This window comes from Apus apus, chromosome 2 (genome assembly GCF_020740795.1).
Source record: "Apus apus isolate bApuApu2 chromosome 2, bApuApu2.pri.cur, whole genome shotgun sequence".
NCBI lineage: Eukaryota > Metazoa > Chordata > Aves > Apodiformes > Apodidae > Apus > Apus apus.
The window spans coordinates 2,883,468-2,904,429 of NC_067283.1; the positions used below are offsets into that span (position 1 = coordinate 2,883,468).

At 43.6% G+C, this 20,962-nt stretch overlaps 1 protein-coding gene across 48 annotated transcripts in view; it reads left to right on the forward strand.

The window, feature by feature from the left end:
* The window catches only part of OBSCN (obscurin, cytoskeletal calmodulin and titin-interacting RhoGEF), a 195,608-nt gene that overhangs the window by 53,183 nt on the left and 121,463 nt on the right, over positions 1-20,962 (forward strand). For 47 of the 48 annotated variants that reach the window (XM_051612294.1, XM_051612296.1, XM_051612305.1 and 44 more), the window contains 14 exons: positions 2,953-3,219; positions 3,573-3,685; positions 4,880-5,033; positions 6,458-6,619; positions 7,090-7,194; positions 7,845-8,111; positions 9,313-9,582; positions 10,378-10,644; positions 12,068-12,334; positions 14,325-14,591; positions 15,694-15,963; positions 16,871-17,137; positions 17,928-18,194; positions 20,288-20,560. In XM_051612294.1, coding sequence (XP_051468254.1) covers positions 2,953-3,219; positions 3,573-3,685; positions 4,880-5,033; positions 6,458-6,619; positions 7,090-7,194; positions 7,845-8,111; positions 9,313-9,582; positions 10,378-10,644; positions 12,068-12,334; positions 14,325-14,591; positions 15,694-15,963; positions 16,871-17,137; positions 17,928-18,194; positions 20,288-20,560 — 3,216 coding nt within the window. The remainder of the gene's footprint in view (positions 1-2,952; positions 3,220-3,572; positions 3,686-4,879; positions 5,034-6,457; positions 6,620-7,089; positions 7,195-7,844; positions 8,112-9,312; positions 9,583-10,377; positions 10,645-12,067; positions 12,335-14,324; positions 14,592-15,693; positions 15,964-16,870; positions 17,138-17,927; positions 18,195-20,287; positions 20,561-20,962) is intronic. The other variant, XM_051612283.1, reaches the window with a different exon arrangement.

Here is a 20,962-nt window from a genome sequence, read left to right on the forward strand (position 1 = left end):
CACTAAACTATATGAGCTCTGCATCCAAGTCCTCCAGCTGAGACCTCACCAAGCTCTCACACTGCTTTACAGCAAAAGCAAGACTTTAAAAGTAGAAGTCTAAAATTTATGCTTCATTTTTTGGCATATAAGCAAATGGCCTCTTTTCAGTACCTTGTGCTAGAGCTTGTGTTGAGGTCAGCAGAAGTTCTTTAAATGCTCATGGTCTGGGGAATGGAGCTACTACAATTTGGTGCTCAGCTTTGGGTTAAGAAGCCTGATTTTGGAGGGCCTTTGTTTAAAAAACATGAAGTTGAACTATATTGTTTGGCTTGTGACAGATTGCTTTCAGAACAAAGTAAAGAAGGAATAGCTGTGTGAAAATCTGTTGATGTACTCCAGTCTAAAAGTTGTTTCATCAAAACATAAACATATCTTCAGATCTTGAGATGCCAGAAGATCCTAAAAACAACTGAGCTACTCAATTCAATAACATACCTGGCTAAATGTCTATTTTCAGTTGTGATCAGGAAGAGAAGTTTGTGGAAGCCTTAAGTAAGTAATGAGTGAAGTACTTCTTTCTCTGATACACCTCTAAGCTTTCACTAGGGAAAAGCATAATTAGGTCAATTAATTATAGCAGAAATTATACTGGAAACAAGAGTATGAAATTTCAAGTCTCTGGATATTTTGTCTAGACACATTGTCTATTAAAATAAATCCCATCATTGCCCAAAAGTTGCTGCTTTATGACAAGACATTTGAAAAAGTGGAGTTTTTTCAGTCCTATGGACACCAAGTAAAGGTACATCCAGGAGGCCACTCACTGAGTTAAAAATGTCTATGCTATTTAGTTAATGCTTTTGCAAATCCCTTTCACTATGGCCTCAGAATAATTTCAGTTTGATCTTCAGTCCATTCACTGTTTGAGGGGCTGAAGTATCTATTAACCTAGGAGAAAGGTTAGAGAATAGCAGGTACCCTCTGTTCAGTAGAGTAAAAAATACCCTGAGGAAATAGGGATGGGTTGAAAAATCAGTTCAGAAACCTGTGAATGATTCAAATTCTAGTGAGCTAAACCAGGAGGGCTGATCTCTTGGTTTGGGAAGCAAAGAACAAGCTCCTGGAACTGTCTGTGTGTCCCTCATTTGTCTGGTTCAAGACATGTCCTTGGGGCAAATTTGTGTTTAAGTGGTTGTGACCTTGGAGAAGACCATGAGAGAGGAATCAGTGTGGTCTCCTTCAGAGAAGAATTAGACACGATCCTGGAAAGGATGAGTATGTTCCTCTATAAACCTACTGTGAAGTGTAACAGCAACAGAAGGGACAGAAAAGGCCCGAGGAGATAGAATCACCTGGAGTCCATCACCACCCTCCTGAGGAGAGCAGTACTGTGCTTCTACCTCATTTCGTCATAAAATCATAGTCAACTCATTGCACCTTTGGAGATACAATTTGTTCCCTGTTGTCCCTTTTGTGGCACAGAGGAGATGCCAATAGGAGACGTTAGTACCTCAGAAAGGCCATGGTGTCCTCAGCCCAGGATCTGGGTCCAGACCCTGACCACTGAACAGAGCCTTCAGCCCACTCCTGCTCAGGTTTGCATTCAGATCCCATCTGAATGTGGGTTATCTCTGCTAAACATGCATTAGGAAGGTTGGAATATTCCCAGGGGGCCCATAGGGAGCTGAAGGTTTGTATGAGTAACTCATGGCTTTGCAGAGGTTGCTGGGGTTCTGTGGGGTGGTTTTTTGAGGTTTTGTCTAGTTTTGGGGGTTTTATTTGTATTTTCTTGTTTGTTTGGGTGTTGTTTTTTTTTTTATTTGAAAACTTAATTTCTTTAAAGAGCAGGACAGGTTTAAACACTAAATCCATATTATTGGCTGTTAAGGCACTGATGTCTTGTAGTGGGAGCAGGTAATGTCCACCCAAACCACGGGTGCTTTGTCCCCCAACCTGTAAGGTGTCAGTGCACTTCACCCCCTGTTATGAATTTTATTTCTTTTAATTTAAAGAAATTCCTCCTCTCCCTGCTACTTCCCTCCCTCCCTTGTTTTATCCCAGTTGAAAACTGAACAACATTGTACATTCTCTTACACTCTATTAACCTCTACTGATCGTCTTGCTCTTAGATCATGTGTGAAGAATAAGTATTTTCAGCAACATTTGAAAAGATTTGCCTTTTAAATACTCAAAGGGGGGTTATGAGAAAGCTGGGGACAGACACTTTAGCAGGGCCTGCAGCAATAGGACAGGGGGTGATGGTTTTAAATAAAAAGAGGGGAGATTTAGACTAGATTTTAGGCAGAGATTTTTTTTTATGCTGAGGGTGGTGAGATAGTGGCCCAGGTTGCCCAGAGAGGTTGTAGATGCCCCATCCCTGGAAACACTCCAGGTCACTTTGGATGGGGCTCTGAGCAACCTGATCTAGTCAAAGATGTCCCTGCTCATTGCAGGGGGGCTGGACTAGATGCTCTTTAAATGTCCCTTCCTACCCAAACCATTCTATGATCCCTCTTGAGGTATAGCACAGGGAGCCTGGTCCCTGTGTAAATAACAACAGCATTGTCTTCTGCTGTAGGGTCTCTTCCTGGTGGTTATTGATGACCACCTCACCCAGAGCAGGAATGCCTCTACTCCTGGGTGTGTATGCAAATTCAAAGCTTATTTCTGGCACAGCCAGTGAATGTGGTGGATCTTGCTAGAAAAAGGACCAATTGGCCCCCTTTCTGCAGTGTTTGGCTGACTTGTGTGTCCCAGCTGGAAGCATCCCTTTGAAGAACAGCAGCCATGCTAGCACTGTGGTCGTGGCCAGGTTTTACTTCCTGCAAAGGTAGTTGTTTAATTGGCAGATACCAATTAATTGGCAGGTACCTTGCATGAGAAGCAGGGAAATAATCTTTTCTGGAAGTCCTCAGGCTGTTTCACAGCTGTCAGGGTGAGATCTCCAACTTGTCCTTGTTGTTTTTGCAGTGAGGCAAATCAAGCTGGTGAAAGGTCTTCAGCCCCTCCAAGTCTCTGAGAAAGGGACCGTCACCTTTGAGGTGGAGGTGTCGCATGAGGAGGTGGAAGGGACCTGGCAGAAGGACGGCGTTCGGCTGAAGCCTTCACCAAACATCAGTATTGGTGTCCAGGGGAAGAAACATTCACTGACTCTTTCTTCGGTGACTCTTGAGGACTCAGGACTCATCTCCTTCAAAGCAGAGGGTGTTCATTCATCAGGGAAGCTCACTGTGACAGGTACACAGACCCCAAGGCCTCTGACTCTAGTTGGGGTGGGACATGGTTGTCTTCTGCTGGCCCTGAAAGCAAACTTTCAAGAGAGGAGAAAGCTCTCCTTGTAACTGCAAAGGGTGTGAAGCACTGGACCATCATCAATAATGTATCTTTCTCATGTCAACAGGATTATTGTAACATCATTGCCCACAGAACAACTCATGAGAGTGTTTTCAAAACAGTATGATTTTGTTGTGACAAGTTTTACCAAGCGTGGAAACCAGGCTCTTCCTACACATCATTGCTTGTGCCAGATGGTCCTATGTTCCCACTGACTGGACTTTCTCTTTATTTTTTTTATTTTTTTTTTTTTTCAGAATTGCCCGTGAAAATCAGCAAACCCTTGGTAGATGCCAGTGTAGCTCAGAAGGACAAGGTCACATTTGAGTGTGAGCTCTCCAGGCCCAACGTGGACGTTAAGTGGTTCAAGGTACAGCACTTAACGAATACTGGTATTTTAATTTCTCACTTCTCTGGAAGGGAATGAGAGCCTTTAATTTCACTTCCAGGACATGTGAGGCTGAGCTTTAGCTGGACAGCTCTTAGCATTGCTCTCTTGCCCTTATGTTCATTTATTTGCCCAGTTAATCACCCTCTGTTGTTTATTTACTGGCTGTGTTTATTGAAAGTTAAACTTTTCTATTCTTGCCCAGAATGTGAACTCTGCTGTTGATAGCAAAGCAGTATTGTGCTTTACTTCATGCCTAGCAGTTCTCACCCAGGATTTATAGCCTTGCTGGGAACTGTGATAAAATCATAGAATCATTTTGGTTTGAAAAGACCTCTAAGATCATAAAATCCAACCATTAAACTAACCCTGCTAAGTCCACCATTAGAGCATAACCCTAAGCACCACATATACATGACTCTTCGACATGTCCAGGGATGATGACTCCACCACTGCCCTGGGCAGCCTGTTCCAGGGCCTGAAGAACTCCTTCTGTGAAGAAATTGTTCCTAACATCCAATCTAAAGCTCCCCTGGTGCAACTTGAGGCCATTTCCTCTTATCCTTTCACTTGTTAATTGTGAGAAGAGACTGGCACTTGCCTCTCTACAACCTCCTTTCAGGGAGTTGTAGAGAGCAAAAAGGTCTCCCCTGAGTCTCCTTTTCTCCAGACTAAATATCCTCAGCTCCCTCAGCTGCTCCTGATAAGACTTACCCTCAAGACCTTTCACTAGCTTCGTTGCCCTTGTACCTGCTCCAGCACCTCAATGTCCTTCTTATACTGTGGTGCCCAAAACTGCACTCAGAACTCAAGGTGCTGCCTTCAGGTGAAGCTTCAATTCCCTTTGCACCCAGCAGTAATTTTGGGGATCAGCTCAGGCATTTCATGGACCTTCCTTGGGGAACAGCTGGTGCTTCCCTTAGATTGGGGTGGTGACAGTTCTTCAAGGTAATGCCTGAAGAGGCTTAGTTCCAAGCCTGTAGGGCACCTGAAGCCTTTAAAGAGGTGTCTAAGGAAAATTTTGCAATGTGCTTAAATTTCAGCCTATGTTCCAGTAAGTGCAGCTCCATTAAATCCAGTGAGACAGATGAATGTAGCATAAGTCTGGTTGTCTGTCTTGGTCCCTGCAGGCACAGAGGAGTTGATGGTGTTCTGGTTTGGCCTTTTCTCTTCTAGGATGGGAAGGAGCTCCAACAAAGTAAAAACGTGGGGATTATTTCCCAAGGAAATAAGAGAAGCCTCATTATTCACAAGTGTGAATATGAAGACCAGGGGACCTATACGTGTCAAGCAGCTGAAGACAAGACATCAGCTACCCTAAAGGTTCATGGTATGTTTGACTGAAGTAGGTCTCACAAGCTGGTACTGGGGGGCTACTTAACTTACTAACTTAACTGCAGTATTTTTGACTACACAGCAAGAAATGTTTCCTGGGCAGTTCGTGTGTTTTGCAGTGATTCATTTTGGATAACTTCCTCTTGGTGAGAAAGTGCTGGCTGAGCTCTCCTGTGAGGAGTATTTTTGGAAGAGGAGTCTACTTCTTTTTCTGCTTGTCAGAAGTGACTTCTGGTCTCTGGAATGTAAATAGTGTTGCTAGATTCACAAGTTAGCAGATGGTGGACAGCATAGCACAGAGCAGGGAGTAAATGGCTGGTGCTGACATGGTTTTGGTTTAGCTTCTGCCATGGTCACCAGGGGACTTTGTCTGAGTAGGGACTGCTCAAACCTTGGGTATGATTTCAAGAAGTGCCTATTTTTTGTGTTGCAAATGCTAAGGAGAGGGTAATGCTTTCTCACTGCACCTTTCATTTATGCTCAAGACAGTTTTTCCCTCCACTGTGCAGCTGGTCAAGCACCAGATGGTCAAGTGCCAGATGTGTTTTGTCACCAGGCTCTGAAGCACCAGAGATAAGTTAGTGCTAGAGGCCAGTTACTGAACAGACAAGTCTGCTGTGCTCTGGAAGATGTTATTTTCCAGAGGGACATCTGAAAAGACAGATCAGCTCTTTCTTATTGCTTACTAGATGCTGTCCTCATGTGGCCACATGGGTTCAGCAATATCTTCATTAACATCTGTCCTGTTCCTTTGCTCTGTTGAACTTCCCTTTTTCTCCCTGACTTAGTGATTGGGATGGGCTGCTATTTGAATGCTGGCTGGTTTCTATTTGAACTCTGCTCCTGAGGCTCATCCAAGGTGTATCAAGGCCTTCCCTTTCAAAAGGAAAGTTCTGACATGAATTAGTGCAAAGCTGCAGAGTTAAAGAGGATTCTGCTGAGTTCAGAGGGCTCTGAAGAAAAGGTGTCTCCTGGGCAAAACTTGTGGCCATGGTTCTTGTGGCAGATATAGTCCAGACAGACAAGCAAGGGAGTAAGTGGAGACCATGCAGGGAAGCATGTGACAGAACAAGCATGTGAATGAGCCAGGTCTGTAGTGACACAAGAGATTGTAGGCTTGTGTTTAGTTTTCCTTGGCAGATTTTCTTTCATTACTATGTTTAATTTCATTTAAAAACCTGTGTAAAGTTCCAGCAACCACAAAAATCCTCTTGCATTGAGGTCCATTGTAGTTGGTAACTCTACCTGTAAATTCAACCATAAAATAAATGTGTTGAAGAGAGAAACTACCCAGGAAGGGAGGCTGGTGTAGAGTGAAACACAATCCCATTTTTTCCCATGCAATTATGCAAAAGGTAAACACATGACACAGAGTTATGGAGAAACCCCAAGTAAATATTTGTCTCTGTGATTTCACAGCCCGAGATATCAAGATTGTTAAACCTCTGGAAGATGTGGAAGTGAATGAACATGAGAGTGCATCTTTCATCTGTGAGATTTCACACGATGAGGTCCAAACCCAATGGTACAAAAATGACAACAAGCTGAAGGCTGCTGACAACATCAGAATGCATCGAGACGGTAGGATGAAAAAGGGGGATCTCCTGCTGGAATGGGCATGGGTTGGGATAGGTGCTGGTATTGGAGACTAGGAAGAAAGTTCTGACCTTCAAAATTAAGGTGGGGTAACAGAGAATTCCCCATTATTTTGGGGATTGCAGCCAGGCTGGGGCAGTGACATGGTGGGGACTTGAATAAAGCAAATTTGGTGTTGTCCCACCATCCCATGCTGCCAGCAGTGGGTAGGAACTTGTATCATCTGAGAGTGAGTGGGATCCTTGTGTTTCAAGTATTTTTCAGACAGTGGGGACAACATTCAATCAGTCCTTGGAGGTTATCCTTTGATCCAGGGACAGACATAGGGGAATGGTTGTGAGAGCTGGTGGTGATGCACTGAAAACAGCTGAGTGTTGCTCAACCTGGCAGTGTGCCTAGGAGAGTGAAGCTGTTTGCTCAGGGCAAGCTGTGTCTCCTTGTGTCTTTGTTCTCAGGAAAGACCTATTCACTGACTTACACACGTGTTCAAGTCGAAGATGCAGCAGAGATCAAATTTGTAGCAGAAAAGGCAGAATCTCGTGCCCATCTCACTGTAAAAGGTAATTCTGCTTTTCATGCCAATACTGCTTAAGCTCTCTCACACTACAAGCCAACCAACTTCCCTCACTTTTAATGTGAAAAAGGTTAAACAGCAACTAAAGCTTTCAGGGAAAGAAAAACTTCAACTTACCTTACAGCATGTGAAATATCATCCTGGGATTAACTTTGGCTAAATAACACGGTTTATTTTCTCTGGAGGTGGGTTTTGTACATTAAGACATTGAAATTCATGTTTGAATTGGAGAGTCAAAGAGCTGTAGCTTGACTTTCTCCTGCATTTTCTGTTTCTGGAGTATGTGTAAAAAGAATTGAGCATTTTGGGGGGTTTAACTTTAATAGTTAAGAGTGAAACTAACACAGTGCTGAGGAGCTCAGGACCTCTGAGATCAGTGCCTGGCTTTGCCATGGCACCGCTGCTAGTGTAGGGTAAATTACTCAGTATCTCTTCAGTTCAGCCATACAAATGGTAAATTAGTTTTCCTTTCATTAGCTCTTTCCCTTGCTGTGTGCTCATTTAGTGCTTATCATAATGGGGTTTCCTATCACCACCCAAATAATCAAAAAGAAAAGAAGTATTGCTAACGAGCTTTTAATTGGCACTTTGCGTGGCAACTCTGCTGATTATCCCATCTGGCTTTACTCTTTTCAGAGCTGCCTGTAAAAATCGTGAAGCCTTTGCGAGATAAAATTGCTCTTGAAAAACATCGGGGGGTCCTGGAGTGCCAGGTGTCTCGTGCCAATGCCAAAGTGAGGTGGTACAAAAAGGACGTTGAAATTCACCCGAGTGACAAATACGAAATTGTGAGCGAGGGCGTCTACCGGAAGCTCATCATCAACGATGCGGGTTATGAGGATGAGGACACCTACACTTGTGATGCCTTTGATGACAAAAGCAGTGCTAATTTCTTTGTTGAAGGTAGTAAACTTTTTTTTTCCCCCTTTGGGATCATAGAATCATAGAACTATTCAGATTGGAAAAGCCCCTTGGGATCACCCAGTCCAGCCATCATCCCTACTCTACAAAGTTCTCCCCTAAACCATCTCCACCAAGAGAGTAAGTGGAGAACATCCACCACATCCAAATGACCCTTAAACACATCCAGGGATGGTGTGACTCCACCACCTCCTAGGGCAACCTCTTCCACAGTCTGACCACTCTTTCTGTGAAAAAATCCTTCCTAATGTCCAATCTGAACCTCCCCTGGTGCAGCTTGAAGCCCTTCCCTCTTGTTCTGTCACTGATTACCTGTGAGAAGAGACCAGCACCAACCTCTCTACAATGACCTTTCAGGTAGTTGTAGAGACTGATGAGGTCTCCCCTCAACTTCCTCTTCCACAAACTGAACATATCCAGCTCTTTCAAGCTTTCTTCATCAGATTGATTCTCCAGGCCCTTCACCAGCTTCCTTGCCCTCCTCTGTCCTCGCTCCAACACCTCGAGATCTCTCTTGAATTGAGGTGTCCAAAACTGGACACAATACTCCAGGTGTGGCCTCACCAGTGCTGAGCGCAGGGATGTGCTGGAAGAAAGAGTGGCTCACTTGAAAAGCCCTTGCCATTTACTTTCAAAACACAAAATAATTTAAAAATTATTTTCATTCCGTGTTGATTTTTTTTCCTAAGTCCATTGATGTGGCTTCCTTTTGGATTATAAATGAAGGAACATCCTGCAAAATGAATAGATGGTTTATTTTCCTAAGGAACGTGATGAAATTCCCATTCCGGGGATGTGCTGAAGAGACTTTGTTGTTCAGAGAAAAGTTGCTGTAGCCAACCAAAATCTTTCTCATTATCAGCATTTGCATTTCAGTGAATTTCTTTTTCATTTTATAGTGCCAAGTGCTTGACATCAGGATAGGAAAGTGGTTTTAGAAATAGGACTGGGAATCAGGAGATCTGGGTTTTCTTGAGCTTGTGTCACAGTCTCACTGTCTGACATTTGACAAGCAATATATGTTTATTTTTATAAGGGGGGGGGAATTATATTTTGAGGCTTTTTGAACCAATAAGTGCAGTATTAAAACGCAGAAAAAGATGGGATGAGTGTGCAGGATACTAATGAAAGAGTTCTTTCATGTCTCCTAAATCCCTGCTTTCTCATTTCATCCTTCACCCAGAGCAATCCATCAATATTGTGAAGGAGTTGTGTGATGAGGATGTGACCGAGCCCGAGGAAGCCAATTTTGAATGCGAGACGTCCATTCCATCTGTGAAACCACCCAAGTGGTCTCTACGGGGAGAGGTCTTACAGGCTGGCAGAAACATTATCATGCAGCAAGAAGGCACCATCCACCGGCTGACAATAGTGAAAACCAAAACTGACATGACAGGCACCATTCAGTTCTCCATTGGCAAATCAAAATCCACAGCAAACCTGCTTGTCAGAGGTAACTTGATATGTCCTGGTTTGAATTAGATCAGGATTGATCCTCCCTCTCACAGTCCCTGGAAAATAATTTCTCAGACACACTGGCTGACATGCAGGCTCCACTGGGGTCTGGAAATTTATGTATACCTGGAAGATCTGCTTAGTTCCCAGTTCCAAGTTGTTGGGCACAATGTTGGATGCATGAAATGAGACAGTGGTGTCTCAGGAAGGAATCCAATTAAATGAGTTTGGAGCGCCTGAAATTCAAATCTACTGAACTAAGATGAGTTGTTTTTTTTTCTTGACTTTATCAAAGAGGACAAAACGGATTAAATTTGCCAGGAGAGTTTATTTTGTCCTATTTCTGAACTAGACAAGTCTGATAGCTCATTTACTTAATCTGCTTTGTCATTGACTTGATCTGGGACAATGCTTCAAGGCTTTTTATCTTCCACTGTCACCATAGTAAATATCTCCAGTCACATCCTGGAGTCCTTGTTTTGTCTTTAATTTTCTCTTGAATAAAAACTGCAATTAGAGAGCAATTCAGTAAGCACTGAACCAGAACTGGCCCATGCATTTGGTCCAGTTAATGGACAGTATTATAATATAGATACCAACATTCACTATAGATCATCACGTTGTTTTGGCTTTAAAGCAAATCATATCTGCAGCAGGAACCTGTAGCATCATCTGAGCAATCCACAAAACACTGGTGACCAACATATATTGAATTAATTGTCATGAAATACAGATGAAAAACCTTCCTCTTCTTCAGGCTGATCCTTTCTTCCTTCCCAACCCCACTTTGCAGATTACCACATACAGATCACCAGGAAGATGGAGGACAAGACAGCTCTGGAGCGCCATTCGGTCATCCTGTCCTGTGACTTCAGGCCTTCTCCAAAGGTTGTAAAGTGGTTCAAGGGCCACACACCCATTGAGCCCTCTGAGAAGTACAAAATCAAGCGGGAGGAGCATTCAGCAGAGCTCAAGATTTTGAAGGTGAAGCCTGAGGATGCTGGTGTGTACAAGTGCAGGGCTGGAAACGCCGAGACCGAGGCCACGCTGACAGTGGAAGGTAGGAGAGGCTTGCAGCAGGGAGGCTGGCCTCTTCAATAGGAACAAGGAAGACATTTTTTTTATGAAGAAGATTATTTTTATGGTAAAAGACTGGAATGGGTTTCCCAAAGAGGTGGTAGATGGAAACAGTCAAGGTCAGGTTGCACAGGGCTCTGAGCAACCTGATCTAGTTGTCTCTGCTCATTGCAGGGGGGTTGGACTAGATGACCTTGAAAGGTCCCTTCCAACCTGAACCATGTTGTGATTCTATGGTATCTTCATGCTTCAGTATTTCCCTCTGGATTTCTCTTCTCGAGTGGAGGTAGATTCCCACAGTTTGCAGGTGCTAATTTCATATAAATGTAATAGCTTAAGTGAACTGTGTTACACACAGGGTTGATATTCCATGACACTTGAAATCCAGCACTCACCATGGAGTAGGTAGTGCAGATGGAAGGACACCACATTCTGAGTAAGGCAGAAATTCATGTGTCTTTCTCAAGATACCTTATTTTCCGTTTCATCTGAAGAACTAGAACCTTTGATACTTCTTGCTAAAAATGTCCTTTATGTTAAACTGCCACAAGCTTCTGATTCTGGTGATCTTGGTTGCGGTTTTCATCTCCTGATCACTGTGTCAGCTTTTATATCTGCTGGAGATGTATTATTCATAATGATGTTCTACCTCATCCTAGAATGGCACTGGTTTTAGCCAGTTCTTCACCTCTTGGGGAACTATAAGAAAAGATGATCACTATATCACTTTCAGTAAGACTTGGAGGTGAGCCACGGAATCATTCCCAGAAGTCCAGGTAGCAGCTTTTGATAACAGTTTGGCCTTGAAGAGGTTCACCCAAGTGACAAAATTATTTGATACTCCCCAAACCCTCCTCTGAGTTAGCTAGTCCTTGAGAAACAGCATTTTCTCTGGCTGAGAACTGGTAAAGAAAATTAAATTCCTGTTGCTCCCTAAACCTTAATCTCTTCGTAGTTGCTGTTTTGGACCAAACCCATTCTCTCCATCTTTTTCTTTGTGTTTTCCTAGCAGTGAGTCAGGGATGATTTAGTTATAATGTGTTAATGTGCACGTGCAGTGATGAACACTCAGGGCTCGGAGCTTTGTGGGGCATTTAGGCATCACTGTAACATCATGACTGTTTTAGAAAAACATATCCTTTTTTTTTTTTAATTAAAAAGAAAATAAAGCCATCAGTTTTATGTGTTAAAAGAGAACTGAGGGGTCTGGACAAAGTAGTCTTTTTAACAGATGGGTTTTTTTTGTTGAACCAGATGCAGAACCAATTCAATAAAATGTCATGACCCATGGTGTACAGTTGACCAGACGAAATCATCTAATAAACCTTAAACACTAAGAAATCTGTTTGTGGCAACAGTACTGATTTATGGTACCAGTGGTGATGGTGCACCTTGGTTTCCCACAGCCCGTGATGTAGAAGTGCTGAAACACCTGCAGGACGTGGAAATCGAAGAGGAGGGTTCCGCTGTCTTCTCCTGCGAGCTGTCCCACGATGATGAGGATGTGGAATGGTTCCTCAATGGCACCCTCCTTTACACCAACAATTTCAATGACATCAGGAACGTTGGGAAATGCTACATGCTGACGATGAAGCAGGTCAAGCCTGAGGATGCTGGCACAGTGACAATGAAGTCAGACAAGGTGTCGGAGAGTGCGCGTCTGAAGGTGATAGGTGGGTTCTGATCATACTGCTGAATGTAAATAAGAGATGCAAAGGAGCTGTTATTTATTATGTTATTTATTATGTTATTTATGACCTCATCAATGTTTACAAATACGTAAAGGGTGAGTGTCAAGAAGATGGAGTTAAGCTTTTTTCAGTGATGATCAGTGATAGGACAAGGAGTAATGGATACAAATTGGAGCATAGGAGGTTTAAGGTGAATATCAGAAAATTTTTTTTACTGTGAGAGTGACAGAGCCCTGGGACAGGCTGCCCAGAGAGGTTGTGGAGTCTCCTTCTCTGGAGACATTCAAAACCCACCTGGATGCATTCCTGTGTGATGTTCTCTAGGTGACCCTGCTCTGGCAGGGGGGTTGGACTGGATGATCTTTCGAGGTCCCTTCCAACCCCTGGGATTCTGTGATTCTATGATTATTTATTATGTTATTGTGTATCAGTGCAGCAATCCTGGTTGTAAGCTTCACCTCTCTGGGGCCAAGCAATAGGTATACAGGGGTTTTCTTCCAGTTTCTGCTTTAGCTGATGATTTTTCTAAGGAAGATTGTTTTGTTGTCCTGCCAAAACTTCCCACAGCTCATCCTTTTATTCATGAGGATAGTCTCAAGAGCAATTTCCTTTACTTGTCGGTCTAGTCAATATTATATAGTTTGTAAAATGTCATTATCTTTAGATTTTTATCTGTAAAGAGCTGAGCTTCAGTGTGCCTCCAAAGGCAGGGTATAACTTTAGTACACCAACTCTGGAGTTGAACTGAACCTGCAAGGAGAAGGTTTGCTGTTGTCCTTTGTGTGTTCTGAAGTCAGGGCACACCTCCGAGTTGCTGTGATTTAACAGCAGCTAAGCCACAGGAAGCTGGGTGAATTTTTTTAGGCATGTTAGAGACATGAGGTAAAACTCACATCAAAAATTCAAAATTACATTTATTTTTTTTTTTTTTAGCAGCACAGCTGTGGATCATAGAGTTTTGTTACCCTAAATTAACTCCATCATCTAACTGGAAGCATAAGTACAAAAGTTCTGAGCCTTTCTCTCTGAAAGTTATGGTCTGATGTCCTTCATAACCTCCTAATTGCAGAGAGATGATTCTCCTTGCATTTTGCCTCCTGATCATGACTCATTCGTTCTTCCCAGAGCATTTCAATAATTTAACTTTTCTACTCTATCCACTCAGAGACTCAAGGAATTCCTCTTCCTCCATACTTCTCTACCTGGTAAAAAAATTCCCCATGTATTCTGTGTCAAATATATTTTAAATTAGATAAAGGGAAGAGCAAAAAATACAGGAGAGTGAGGAGACTGTGCAGAATATCTTTTTATTGCTGCTCCTACTGCGTGAATCCTGCTTAATCAAAAAGCAGTGCCAGCTCTCTGGCTTTGGAAGATGAAGATCCCAGTTACTTGTCTTCCCACATTTTTCTTCTAACCACCTTCTAACCTTTCCACTTGCACACTGCTGCAATGAGAAAGGCTGTTTCCAGAGAACATTTTCTGCTCCTCCACGATGCAGAGGAGGGCTTCCTTAACCCTACTCTATCTTGTTGAGAAGCTATTCCATAGAACAGTGCAGCTGTCCCTCTTGCCTTCACTGAGGCCCTACGTGCCTACTCCAAGCCCCATTCCCTGTGATGGCATCTCCCATGGGACCTCCTGTGCCTGACAACTGCCCCAACACAGAGAAAAATAAGTCTTTGCAATTTCACAGGTGTGCAGATGTAAAAAAAAGACCATGATTACAGCCCTGAATATCACTCTCCATGCACAGCAACACACACTGCTCATTCCTTCCCTGCATCCTCCCAGGAATAAATTCTGATTTCCCTACAACTCCTTCCAATCATGAGATGTGAGACTCTGAGGTTCTGAATTGGTACCATCAGCATTGTCAAGGTTTTCCTTAATCTCTCTTTAAATATTTGGTAGCAGCTGAAAATGTCTCAAATATCCTGACTGATCTCTGTTCTGGCCCCTTCACCTTCAGAGAAGCCTGCTGTCTTCATGAAGTCCTTGGATGATGTTTTTGGTGAGGAGCGAAGTGTGGTTAAACTGGAATGTGAAGTCTCCAAGGAGAAGGTCACACCTGTTTGGAAAAAGGATGGTGTGAAGCTCACCTCTGGTAAAAAGTATGAGGAGATACAGTCTGGGAAGACCCTGTGCCTCCTCATCCATGACCTCGAAAAGACAGATGCAGGTTTATACACTTGTGATATTGGCACAGATGTTGCCAAGTCGAAGGTCAGCGTTCAGGGTAGGTATTGCAGACCACGGCCAGTCAAGGGGTGCAGTGAATATGGGTGGGGTTGGTCACTTTGTCTCACACCTGTTCCTCCATGAGCCTCAGTGGCCTCCACTCTTGAACAGTCCTAACAGAATTTAGCGTGTAACAGGGAGATGTTTGGACCATCTCCCACTGCTCTTCTGTGAGTGTATGTGAGTGGATCTGGTATTTCAGGAAGATGTATTGAGGTATTGACAGTGTTTCCTTCCTCAACAGCCTTGAAGTGGAAAAATCCTCCCGGAAGAGCAACTCATTATTTGAAATGAATAAATAAATAAACAAACCCACAACCCAAACAAAAAAAAACCCAAACACCCAACCAAAACCAACCAACAAAAAAACAAACAAACAAACAAACAAAACCAACCAAAAACAACCAAAAAGAAGCACAACCAAAAAAACCTAAATGAAACAAGCAAAAAAGCCCAAACAACCCTGCAGTTTATGTTTCACATAGTGCAGCTATTTAAGGTCAGTTGTGGGAACACTAGAGCAGGACAACACTGTCTATTGTACAACCCAGCAACTGTCCTCTCAGCCTATCCTCTCAGTTTTGTGGCTGCCTGAAGGAAAAAGGATTGTCCATGGCTTTCAGTCCCATGTTGATGATGAGGATTTTGAATTTGTCTGATTTGAGCCCCAGGAGGGTTAGGATGGTAACAAGTTAACAAACACAAACATTTGGTTTCTCACATCAGCATGCAGAAAAACCTCACACATTGTTCCAGAGGCTTCCTGTCTGACAGTTTTCCTCTCTCTGGTTCATGGAATCTTGACTTTTCTCCATGGAATAAAATGTTCTCCATGGAATAAGTTGTTCTCCATGTAGTCCTTCCAGAGCAAAAAAACAGGAAATTCACATGTCCTTTTTTTCTATAGCTTTGTGATGATTCTGAGCGGATAATGTTTGGGGAAACCTTCCCATGTCAGATACCTCTGTGAAGACTGCAGTGCTGCCCTGCCCCACCCTGTAGATAAACCAGTCTGATGTGCTAAAAAATGTCAATGCTACTATTCATGTCAATCATAAAAGCTTTTTTCTCCATATATTGACCTGTTCTTTATCTTCCAGAACTGAACATTGGCATCACCAAGCGGCTGAAGAACACTGAAATCCACGAGGGAGAAGACTGCACTTTTGAGTGTGTTTTGTCCCATGAAAGCATTGATGACTTCCACTGGACGCTGAACGGCAGCAAAGTGGAAAGTGGTGGGAGATTTAAAGCCTCCAACGTGGGTCGGAAATATACACTCAGTATCAAAAATGTGATTCCTGATGATGCTGGGGAAGTAATTTTCACTGCCCGCGGCCTAACCTCCAAGGCTTCTCTCATTGTGAAAGGTGAGGAGGCCAGAAAGATCCTGGGGTTTGCTTTCTTGTGTGTCTTTCCATATGGAAAGCCTTGAGGAGAAGGACCTGGGGGTGCTGGTCAGTGAGAAGCTCAACGTGAGCCGCCAATGTGCACTTGCATCCCTGTTTCCTGGGCTGCATCAAAAGAAGCATGGCCAGCAGGTTGAGGGGGGTTGATTCTTCCCCTCTGCTCCACTCTCATGAGACATCACCTGGAGTGATGTGTCCAGTTCTGGAGCCCCCAACACAGGAAGGACATAGAGCTCTTGGAGTGAGTCCAGAGGAGGCCACAAAAACAATCTGAGAGCTGGAGCAGCTCTGCTCTGGAGACAGGCTGGGAGAGTTGGGGTGTTCAGCCTGAAGAGAAGATTCCAGGGAGACCTTAGAGCACCTTCCAGTGACTAAAGGGGCTCCAGGAAAGCTGGGGAGGGACTTTTACAAGGGTAGCAATGTGTAGCAATGGGTTGAAGGGTAGTGGTTTGAAGCTGGAAGAGGGGAGATTTAGGATAGACATTAGGAGGAAATTTTTTAGTGTGAGGGTGGTGAGACACTGGTACAGGTCTCCCAGGGAAACTGTGGCTGCTTCATTCCTGGACTTGTTCAAGGGCAGGCTGGATGGGGCTTGGAGCAACCTGAGCTAGTGTTCCTAGTTCCTGGTTCCCAGTCCTCAGTTCCTGTAAGCAATCATTAATACTTAGTGAGAGCCCATAACTCCAATTAATATGTACCAAAAAGCAAGACTACTTTTTCCTTCCCTTCCCTAGCATAAAATCAATCCTTCATTGGTGAATGTGAAAACTTACTGGATGATGGAATTACGAAAAGCCCCCAATCATATAGTGATGATGATGATGATGCATATTCAAACTTCCCTTTACTTTCACCCCCTTCTCTGCAGAAAAACCTACTGAGGTTACAAAACATTTGGAGGATAAAACAGCAGCAGCAGGGCAGGACATCAGCCTGACCTGTGAGCTGTCGAAACCTGATGTGAGCATCAGGTGGCACAAGGATGGCAAAGCAATCAGAAAGAGCCAGAAATACGAGTTGCACCAAGAGGGAACAAGGGCTGTTCTGATCATCCATGACTCCACGGTCAAGGACAGTGGGGAGTACACCTGTGAGACAGAGTCCTCTAAAACAAAAGCCACAGTCACAGTGCAAGGTGAGTTGAAGCATCCATAAGGGCTGGCAAGTAGAGAAGTTGGGGTAAATATCTACAGCCTGAGGGAGATGTTCTTCTCTTCTGTTTTCCTAAGCAGAATCAATTTTTAGTTTTCAAAAAAATGTCATAGATTAAAAGCTTTTAGAAAAATCTCTGAAAAAAAACACCTTCTAAGTACTGAAGAATCTTATGTGCTACTTAAAGAGCCAATAAAAACTGGCCATTTGAATTAGTTAGTTTTTTGTTGGGTTTTTTTTTTTTTAATATGGGTGGTCAAAACTGTGTGTGGTCTGCAAGGTGAGACCTCCCCAGTATCTGGACAATGGTGTTAATATTTTCTGGAAATATCTTACCTGGTATGTCCTGAGAAATGAGGTGAATCTGGTGATCTTCTTTGATCCGTTCCATCTGATAGGATGAGAGAAAATAGCCTCCAGTTGTTACAGGGGAGGTCTAGATTGGATATTAAGAACAATTCCTTCCTGGAAAGGGTTGTCAGGTCCTGGCCCAGCCTGCCCAGGGCAGGGCTAGAGTCCCCATCCCTGGAGGGATTCCAAAGCCATGTAGATGTGGTGCTGAGGGGAATGGGGCAAGGGTGGCCTTGGCAGGGCTGGGTTAAAGGTTGAATTTGATGATCTTAAAGGTCTTTTCCAACCTAAGTGATTCTATTATTCTATATTCTGTGATTCTACCAGTGATAGCAGAGGGGATTCAAGACCACTCCTTCTGCTCAGGACTAGACTAGTTTGGGTAACAAATCTGTCTCTGTCTCTCTCTTTTTTCTTTCCAGCAAAACCTAATTATTTTGTCAAGGAACTTTCAGACCTTAAAGTCAATGAAAGTGGAACTGCAGTTTTTATGTGCCAGAGTGAGAAAGCTGCATCCTCTGTGGTCTGGAGGAAAGGCATAGCTGAACTCAGGGCTAGCAAGAAGTATGAGATCACACAGAAAGAACAAGTCCTGCAGCTGACCATAAATAACTTGGAGAAAAGTGACAGTGACACTTATTCCTGTGACATCGGTGATGCCCAGTCCAGAGCCAAGCTGGTTGTGCAAGGTAGGCATGAGAGGAATATGACTGTACATCCCATTTCTCCACCAGGAAATATTATATGCACAGGCAGATCTACTTCTCAGCACAGGGGTAGCAGATCCATTGATTTCTGGCTCTGTCTCACTCATGATGTTCATACACTGCACAGGCCATGTGGGCAAAAATATAGGAGCATGGAACTGGGTGTGCAGAGCAATTTGTTGATTTGAAGCAATTACACCTGGAGTACTTGGGGTATGATTTGACTCCTCCTGTGGAATGAGTCCAGAGAGGGCCATGAAGATGCTCAGAGGGCTGGAGCAGCTCTGCTCTGGAGACAGGCTGGGAGAGTTGGGGCTGTTCAGCCTGGAGACAAGAAGGTTTCAGGGAGACCTTAGAGCACCTTCCAGTGCCTGAAGGGGCTCCAGGAAAGCTGGGGAGGGTTTTTTTACAAAGGCTTGGAGTGATAAGGTGAGGGGAAATGGTTTCAATCTGAAAACGGAGAGATTTAGATGAGACATTAGGAAGAAATTCTTTACTGTGAGGGTGGTGAGACCCTGGCATGTGTTGCCCAAGAGTAGTTGTGGCTGCCCCATCCCTGGAAGTGTCCAAGGTCAGGTTGGATGGGGCTTGGAGCAACCTGGGCTGGTGGGAGGTGTCCCTGCCCATGCAGGGGGGTTGGAACTAGATGATCTTTAAGGTGCCTTCCAATCCAAACCGTTCCATGATTCTGTGTCATGATTTAAAACCCCAGATGCTGGTGGGAGGACATGCTGGTGTTCCTGTGTGAACATGTGATGGATATGGTTCAGAGTGGCTGCTATTAGATAAGGGGAAAAATTATTCTGCCTCCAGGCTTTTCCCCACATCCCTCAGTGCCTCTTTCCAGTAGTGGTAGCTAGGATGAGATGGGCAAATGAGTGGTCCAGGGATCTTTAAATGCTTAATGTCTCTCTGGGACTTAGACATGAGTTACACCATCCAGCTGAAGAGTGCAACCCAAGCAGCTTTTCTTTGATGCTCCCAGCAGTAAATGAGCTTTGGTGGCCAATGGTACCAGCAGGGCAGTGTTTCAGGGAAAGGAGTCAGGTCTGGTTGCTACTGCTCCTCCCAGTTCCCCCACTGGAGCCCCAGCTGGGAGAAACTCTTCAGCTGAAACAGATGAAGCAATGAAGAGATCAGGAGGAGCAATTCAAGAACAGCCACAAAGAGACACAGTGGCACTGTCCACTTATTAATTATTATAGTTAGTTATTAAAGACCAAGGGGTAAAGTGTGACTCCTTTGCCTCTAATCATCTGCTAGAGAAGCTTTGAGGAGCAAAGTGTGTTTAATCCCCACTATGGCATTTAGGCTCTGAGCTACCTGAATTGACTGTGAGGTTTCTAATGCTAACTTTTCTCAGTGAAAAAATGCTTGTCAGTCACAAAAGAAAAAATATTTGAAATTCCCTCTGCTGGTTTTGTAAGTAGGAGCAACCTCAGATGTATCTTTGTACAGAGAGATAACCTTATTTTATTTGTTTAAACATGCATATATCTGTTTATATCTGTACAGACAAGTTCTGATGGCTGTTGTTTTGTTTATTTTTACTAAAGCTACAGTTGAATATTCTCACCCCTTCCCACTGTGTTTATTGTTGGACTAAGCCCAAAGAAGGTGGAGGATGGGTGGTCCTATCCCACAGAAAGCAAGTTCTATTTGCTCTAGAAGAGCAGAGAGGTTGTCGTGGGAGGATTTCAGGGGGGAATGACATGGGGATGTCCTGGGGGTGTCATCATCTGCTCAGTCTTGTCTAAAGTCCAGTGAAGCTGTCAGAGCTGCAGCTTTCCAGACTTTCCAGGTAGTTCCCTTAGGAGAAACTTCATAACAGAGAATTTGCACTGTACTGGCTACTTGTTCTGCTACATGTGTCCTGGTGCTTTGAAGGTGTCCTATTTTGGTGTGTGTCCTGTATAAATCATCTTCCTGTGAATGGGAATTGTGTTTCAGTCTTCTCTATCATGAACATATTTCTTTCTTGAAATGCTCACATGGGAAATCTTGGAGTTTTCCATATCAATTTTCATGCTAGAAACTGAAGATTCCAGTAATTGATGTATCTATGTTCCTTTCAGGCCATAAAGTACTAATAACAGAAGACCTGGAGGATGTCACTGTGTTAGAAGGAGAATCTGCCATGTTCAAATGCAGAATCTCTCCTGTAGACTATAGCAAAGTGCAGTGGTTTTTGGATAAAACCCCACTCCACACCAATGAACTTAATGACATCCAGTCTCAGCCTGGTGGATATCACTTGCTAACGTTGAAAAAACTCTCACTGAAGGACTCGGGGGTCATTACGTTTGAAGCTGGTGATAAGAAAACCTCTGCCAGTTTGGTTGTTAAAGGTAATTCAATCATAAAAAACTGCAGGAGAGGAAAGAATGGGTAGAAATAAATGTGGGTTAATGTGGGCAGGTGGAAAAAAAAGAATAAAAATGCTACAAATGTGGCCCCAGCATACGTATATCTGGGTATGTCCAATAATAGTATTGCCTATATAATGAAGCTGGGGCTTGGGGGTTGTCAGTTTGTAATCCTGGACAACTCTCAGTGTGTTTATTGGACCTTAGATGGGAATGTATTGGACTTCAGCTGGGGATTTTCTACTGTGGTGGTGGTGCATTGGATGCCTTGTCCAGTTTTCCTTGAGTCGAGCTGGCAGGGTGACGAGTAACCAGTTAGTTAAAGGCAAAAAAAAAGACAAAAAAGGTGCAAGCAATAAGTTTTTAATTTAGCTTTCATTGCTT